General features: G+C 43.6%; 2 protein-coding genes across 2 annotated transcripts; both read left to right on the forward strand.

Moving 5' to 3' along the window:
* Nucleotides 1-383: 383 nt before the first annotated feature.
* On the forward strand, nucleotides 384-2,065 carry rpl31 (ribosomal protein L31). The gene is made up of 5 exons (XM_079296738.1): nucleotides 384-439; nucleotides 903-1,006; nucleotides 1,150-1,275; nucleotides 1,791-1,903; nucleotides 1,989-2,065. Exons 2-5 carry the CDS (start codon nucleotides 903-905, stop codon nucleotides 2,018-2,020), a joined length of 375 nt encoding a protein of 124 aa, XP_079152864.1. The 5' UTR covers nucleotides 384-439; the 3' UTR covers nucleotides 2,021-2,065.
* A 683-nt stretch (nucleotides 2,066-2,748) lies between these two features.
* chst10 (carbohydrate sulfotransferase 10) lies at nucleotides 2,749-5,319 on the forward strand. The gene is made up of 5 exons (XM_079296084.1): nucleotides 2,749-3,101; nucleotides 3,185-3,294; nucleotides 3,379-3,604; nucleotides 3,698-3,803; nucleotides 3,884-5,319. Exons 1-5 carry the CDS (start codon nucleotides 3,008-3,010, stop codon nucleotides 4,434-4,436), a joined length of 1,089 nt encoding a protein of 362 aa, XP_079152210.1. The 5' UTR covers nucleotides 2,749-3,007; the 3' UTR covers nucleotides 4,437-5,319.
* The last annotated feature ends 2,029 nt before the right edge of the window (nucleotides 5,320-7,348 follow it).

Consider the following 7,348-nt stretch of genomic DNA (forward strand, 5'->3'; position numbering starts at 1 on the left):
TTATTGTCTGTCTTATAAACTGGTTCAAAGCCTTAATTAATGCTTCTACGTTGGTATGCAAAGGTCAATCACACGTGATTACGTTATTCAGTATTATACCTCACCACACTGAGGTCAGCTGACATTCTTGATCAAAAGAAGAACGGATCATTATTGCATACCATATTGTATACAAGTGACATCAGCTGAATCTTTACATTGCACATAAATACTTTTCATACATTTTATATTTTGTGTCCATGTTTTCTTTATAAAGTCTGATAATGCAAAAGTTTCCATCTCTTGTCTTCATAAACTCACACTGCTAACGTTTGTTCTCGGAACCTCTACTCCTACGTTTGTTTTTGACGAACATCATATAAAACGGACCGGTTTCCTTTACCCACAATTCTCTGCGTTTGGTCCGTCCTTCCGACTTCCGCCTCAACTACGAGCCGAAGTGAGTATTTTTTCGAGAATTTTATTTCTACAATCTATCACCATCCTGTGATATTTAAGACCGCACTGACCGCGTATTTTTTACAAATATACGCATTAGTGTTGCGTTGTCCTTCGTGTGTGCTTTTTGATGTGGTATAGCGTATTAAAATACATTTAAAGTCGAAGAACGTTACGGCATTGATTCGACCGTAACTGCTTCAATTAGCCTGCCTGTCCAGTGCCCACTTTGAGCTAGAAACAGTGTTTATATTGTTTCTAGCTTAATCCACTGGTAGTTTAAGTTGCTTATTTAGCTTAAGTGCTGTATAGCTTACCCTTTAGCCTGCAGGCTAGCTGATGTAGAGCAACGTTAGTTAGAGCAAGCTAGCTTTACGCTAACGTTAGATGTGTGTATGATATAACGTCAGCACTTAACGTAGCATTCATATGCTCATGCAGTGATCCATGTATGTTGTTTCTAGATGGCCCCGACCAAGAAAGGAGAGAAAAAGAAGGGGCGTTCAGCCATCAACGAAGTAGTGACCAGAGAGTACACCATCAACGTCCACAAGCGCATCCATGGAATGTGAGTACTGCAAGCCCATGTGTCGATAAATTGTTTATCCAGATGTGATTAACAGTAAATCTTTTATTTGCTCACAGGAGACAAAATTTGTGTATGTTTTGGATTTGATCAATTCGGTGAAATTAAGTGTTGTCTCATTGTAGTGGTTTCAAGAAGAGGGCTCCCCGTGCCATCAAGGAGATCCGCAAGTTCGCCATGAAGGAGATGGGAACTCCTGATGTCCGTATTGACACTCGCCTCAACAAGGCAGTGTGGAGCAAGGGTGTCCGGTGAGATGATACTCCATTTGTACTCATGACTAAGTTTGCTGTTGGTATAAACCTCCTCTCACTTTGCATTCTTGTGCTCTTATTAGTTTGTGGTGGAAAAAGCATAGTTTGTTTGTGTTTCTGTGAGACTGCATGATATAGAGAAACTGTGTTTTTGTCTATTTGTCACTTAAACATTTCATTTTGTGACTGCCACCTGCTTGAATTTAAGAAGGGTGACGGATGTTGTAAGAAGAAATGTTTATGTGAAATTGTTGATTTCGCCACCCGTCTGTCAGCTCAGACAAGAAGTGCCTTCTGTACCAAGGACTGAGACGTCACAGTGGTTTATGATTTTTAATGTGTAGCCAGTGAACATACTCTGACCGCTGTGCATCATGGAATATGCAAGATGGTTGGAGGAGTTGTCTCTCTGATTCAATACTGTCAACAAGGCCGTGACACATCTGCTGACCAATTGGGCAACATCTTGACTAGTTTGCATTTAGTTATGATTGTAACTTTGTGCTGTGCAGAAACGTGCCATACAGGATGCGCGTACGACTGTCCAGGAAGCGTAATGAGGACGAGGACTCTCCCAACAAACTGTACACCCTGGTCACATACGTTCCTGTCACCACATGCAAAGGTGAATACGCCGCTAACTGACACCGTCATTTGCCTCCTGAAGCAGTAAAGACATTTAATTAATCTTTTACTTCTTTTTCCAACAGGTCTGCAGACAGTCAATGTTGATGAGAACTAAACTCTGCGAGTCGAATAAATAAAATAAAAGGACCGCTTGTCTTTATTTCTGTTTCTGCACTGAATGTTATATTTGGAGTGTTTTGTATTTGTAGTAAAATCATTTCAGATGAATAGTTATGTATTTAACTATTTAGTCTTACAACTCAATCCGTATACAGTAAGAAAGCTGACTGGACTGCAACTACCATTTCCCAATAAAGAGCATAGTATCAAATATGCAGACAGACCATGTCTCTTTCTACAACAAAGAAAATGTTTCAGTCTTGTTGAACAGTGATGATCCTGTTCTGGCTTTAAAGTATTTAAGATACAAATGGGTTGGTAGCAAACGGTGCTTCGGCAGGGCATTGAGGTCTTGTGGATAGTAAACAATTTAGTCAGTCTCATTAAACTGCATCAGAATTAAATGTTCAAGTTATAGGTTAACACATTATTTAGAGCTATGTGTTGATGCTAAAGTCAATACATACAGCTGCTTCATGGTTGATAAATAACAGACATGAAACTTAAGACGTCATACATTTTTTTTTTATATAACCATTCTTCCAAATGTATTAAACTGGATCAAAGTCCCAGAGTAAACAGCTGGAGACAGTCTGATGATGGCAGCAGTAAATGAGCACGACCACCATGCTGCCACTAGAGGGAGCTACTTGTTTGCTAGCAGTCGGATGTTGTGAAGTACAGAGACGATGACGGCAGCGTACTACATTTCCGCCAGAGTTTGTGCAGCTGTGAAGTAGCTGTAACTCAATAAGAAGCTAAGCCGCAAGGCTGCTCTGGAGTCAGTTTTAGACACTGAATGAACCTCACCGACAAACACTTCGCGTGGATCAAGTCGTCTGCTTCATGTCTGGGAGGGACAGGTGTGGCTAGATGTTCGGCTAATTAACTGACACGCTAGCTGAGCTAAGCTAACAGCTACGTTAGCTTGTCCAGGTGGGAGCGTCGGTGTTTCCATGTCCGTCGGCTGATTGGCGAAGCGATGCGGCACCACTGGCTGCTCCTCGGGGCGTGCGGCTGGGTGCTGCTCATCCTGCTGTTCGTCAGCAAGTGCATCAGCTTCAGAGCTGTTGACGGTAAGCTGCCATGTCTGTTATTGACTACTACAGGCAGCTATTGGGGTACATGTGATCAACCCATCTCTGATGTGTGTTTTCAGACTACGGAGAGAGGGTCGGTGGTCCGAGTTGGACGGTACCAGGCACCGAGGTGGTTAAACCAATCCCTGTTTCCAGCCCAGTGAAACCAGCCCCAAAACCATCTGATCAGGTGACTAATGCAGCTGATTATACTCCCATTTATCTCCCGTAATAACACTTCACTCATTCACAATATTGTATACCTGTTTGTCAGCCCTCAGCGGTGCCTACAGGGACAGATTGGCATCCGGTCGTTGAGAGGCGAGTCCAGTTGCTCTCAAATGTGTGCAAGAACAGCAGCCTCAGGAATCTGACTCACGCCGTCATCAGCAAGTTTGTCCTGGACCGCATCTTTGTCTGCGACAAACACAAGATCTTGTTCTGCCAGACGCCGAAAGTGGGCAACACACAGTGGAAGAAGGTCCTCATTGTGCTCAATGGTAAGTGAGGGTAATAACAATGTTTAGAGAGTAAAACATGGGCAAACGTAATTGTTTAATTCAGTGGATGACTTGTGTTATGAACATTGGCAGGAGCGTTCCCGTCTGTGGAGGAGATCCCAGAAAACCTCGTTCATGACCACGAGAAGAACGGCCTGCCCCGTCTGTCGTCACTCACGCCGCAGGAGATTACTCACAGGTTGGTTTAAGACTCACCAAGTAGATGGATTCGACCCCTCACACCAATTATTTTCTTAAAACCCTCGTTTGTCCCCACAGATTAAGCACTTACTTTAAATTTTTCATCGTGAGAGACCCCTTCGAGCGCCTGATTTCTGCCTTCAAGGACAAGTTCGTGAAGAACCCGCGCTTCGAGCCGTGGTACAAGCACGACATCGCCCCGGCCATCATCCGCAAGTACCGCAAGATCCACCGCGACAGCAACCTCGCCGCCTCCGGCCTGCACTTTGAGGACTTTGTCCGGTACTTGGGCGACGCGGAGGGCCGCCAGCGCATGGACCGGCAGTTCGGCGAGCACATCATCCACTGGGTGAGTTACGCGGAGCTGTGCGCGCCGTGCGAAATCCAATACAGCGTGGTGGGCCACCATGAGACACTGGCGCAAGACGCGCCCCACATCCTCAAAGCAGCGGGCATCGACGGCATGGTGTCCTACCCGTATATTCCTCCAGGCATCACCCGCTACAACAGGACCAAGGTGGAGCAATACTTCTCAGGCATCAGCAAGCGGGACACCAGGCGTCTCTACGCACAATACCAGGGGGACTTTCAGCTGTTTGGCTACCCAAGCCCAGAGTTTCTACTGAACTAAAACAATGATTCACACTGACTAAAAGATAGGAAATCCTCTCAACATCTGTGCTTTACTGCGACAGAGGTGTATTGTAGCTGACTGAACTGGCAGACCCGAAAGCCCGGCTGTCACGTTCTTATTTTAGAAGTACAGTAGTATCACGTAATGACATTCAGCGGCGATAATAGCTGCAGAATTTATCATTTTGTGTGGGGGAAAAGTGTCAATATGAAGATAAAATCCAGGTACAGAACTCATTTGCTGTCTTATATTTAATGTTGAATGATGCATCCTCATAGAGAGAGGTGTTCTCTGTAATACCAGGCCTGGTACCCTGTCATGTAGCTTCTATACTGGACTGCGTGGGTCACCGGTTCTGGGACTTCTGGGACGTCAGTGTTTTTCGCGGTTAACTTTTTATATATTTTTACCAGGTTTTGCTCCATTTAAAGGGATTGTTTGGGTGTTTTGGGTTGTATGAGGTACCTATTCATGGTCAGTTTATTTCCTACAGCAGAAACAGACAGTAGTTACTGCAATACACGGGGGCAAACTATCCCTTTCATGTCTTGGAAGAAAGTAAAATACTCTTCAAATACCATGGAAATACTTCCACACTGAATCAAAGGCCTTGGTCCCGCCCCTCAGTGGTTCTGCCTTTACTGAAGCTGATCTCTGACACTTTTCTTTTATTCAACCGCACTGGGACATTGAAGGAAATTGGCACTGGATTTTAGAGGATCGTTTTTCTATCAGAAATGTACTGTGTAAATGTTCTTTAACTTGTCTTGCAACTCAACATTTGTACTACATGTTGCTATTTATAATACATCATTATTAACCTGACACCAACTCTGCAGCCACCTGGTGACCCTTTTTGGACAGGCGGTTATAATACAAGGACGACACGAGTTGGTAATAAAGTTCCATGTGAAATATTGTGCTGTTTCTTCTCACGGATACAAATTGTGTGTGTGTGTAAAAGCAAACTGGTGTGAGCTCTGAAAAAGCACATTTACCATCAAGTCACACATCTGGATGTGGTCCACATGGTCAGTTTGTTGCTGCAATAACAGCAAACACCCACAAGGTGGCAGTAAAACATCTCAAATGTGACTGCTGAGTTCAGAAACCACAAATCACATTGAACCCTTCCACCAAACGTCACCACACAGGGTTGTTGTTGATGTTGACATTTGAACCATGGGCATCAGGGCAAAACAATGACTTCATAGCCAGAAGTCAGCAACAAACACTTCCAGACAGAGCGGGGTGGAGCAGTATTTACAGTATCAGTGTCGTCTGTGCACGCTCACCTTTTGCCGGCTGGATTTTAAGTTGCTTTACGGAGCTGAAGCGTTTGTTATGTGTTACACTGAATGTCTGAGTTGAGGCTTTGTGCATGCATGCTCATGTTGTGTGTCTCCCCACTGCCAGGTCGCCGCTCTCACCCTGTCAGACTGGTTCGCCCTGCCCCGTCGTTTCAACGTTGAGTCGAGGTCTGTTTAACCAAAAGCTTATCTTTTCTGTTTGTGGAGATTCGTTGTGGGTTTGTGATGAATAACTGGAAGGCTGCAGCTGTTTCCTCTCTGCAGTGGACTCAACACAAAAGATCCATGCCGGGTAGATAGATAGATAGATAGATAGATGTGAACTTTATTTATCCCCAGGGAGAAATTTGTTTGTAGCAGCAGCAATTTACAGAGTAAAATATAACATATGGAATGCACAATATCTACAGTACAATAAAATAACAGAGCAGATATTGAATTGAAGGAATAGATTAATAAAAAATAAGCTAGAATAGAATAGACAATAGAAATGCACAGTATATACCATGAATATAGTGGTATTAATTAAATAAAATTAGCAACTAGTAGACTCAACTCAACAACCTGGACAGTAGAGCCAGGATCACCAATAAAAGGTAGTATCAATATATATCTTTAAAAATATCCTCCCTTTATGTAACATATACTATGTTATGTAGCTGCTTTATATTCAACTTAAGCCTGCCTTGAGAGTACAGAAAGGTGACAGCGGTTGTAGCACCTTTGGGTGCACAGCTGACAGCCCTTTAAGAATCCAGTATGTGCATACCTACACATTGATCTGCTGTGTTTGGAAGCTGAGGCTGCAACTCAAGCAGAACACAGACCGCCTGCATTGACTGAGCTCTGACAAATGTATTATTAATAAGGAGGTAATTACCAAAAATCATCCTGCAGTACATCACTGACCAAACACTCAATTGAGAAGCATGAAATACTGTTATTTAGCTATACAGTATATCAATACTGTATAGAAGGTAGTTAAAACAGTGTTATACATTATAATGGTGCTGAATAATGCTATTTCCCCCCATGTCCCATGGTAACATACCCAGCATCACTCCTGAGATTGCTCACTTGCCACACCCATGATTACCAATATTGACACTCGATCATGCGCATGTCCACAAGGATGCTGTGTGTGTTTGTGGGGGGGGGGGCTGCTTCTGCCCCACCTGCCTCACCGCTCGTGTGAGTTGTTTCTATGCAAACATGCAGGTTGGTGTAAAATGTGGTAACTCGAGTGTGTGTGTCGATAGTGCGTTAAAAGGCCTCCATGCTCGATGCATGGAGGCCCAGCCCTTTTCTTTCTGTGTGAAGCCAACCGGCTTCCTGTGTTTGTGCGGTTCTCGAGCAAAGCTGCGTCAATTTGGACAGATGCAGGCAGGGTGACAGCGGAAATGGGGCGGTTTTGCTTTCAAAATAAAAGATCACAAATATGAAGTAGTAGAAAACACAACTTGGTAACTGAATGACGTAATTTGTTTTACCAGGAAAGCAGGTTATTATACATTGTACGAGTCTTTATGAGTTATTCCAAACATATGTTTAATTTGTTTTTAAAGCCTTGCTATTGTTGTTAATAATCAGTAGTGGGGA

This window comes from Melanostigma gelatinosum, assembly GCF_949748355.1.
Source record: "Melanostigma gelatinosum genome assembly, chromosome: 24".
In the NCBI taxonomy this organism is placed as follows: Eukaryota; Metazoa; Chordata; class Actinopteri; order Perciformes; family Zoarcidae; genus Melanostigma; species Melanostigma gelatinosum.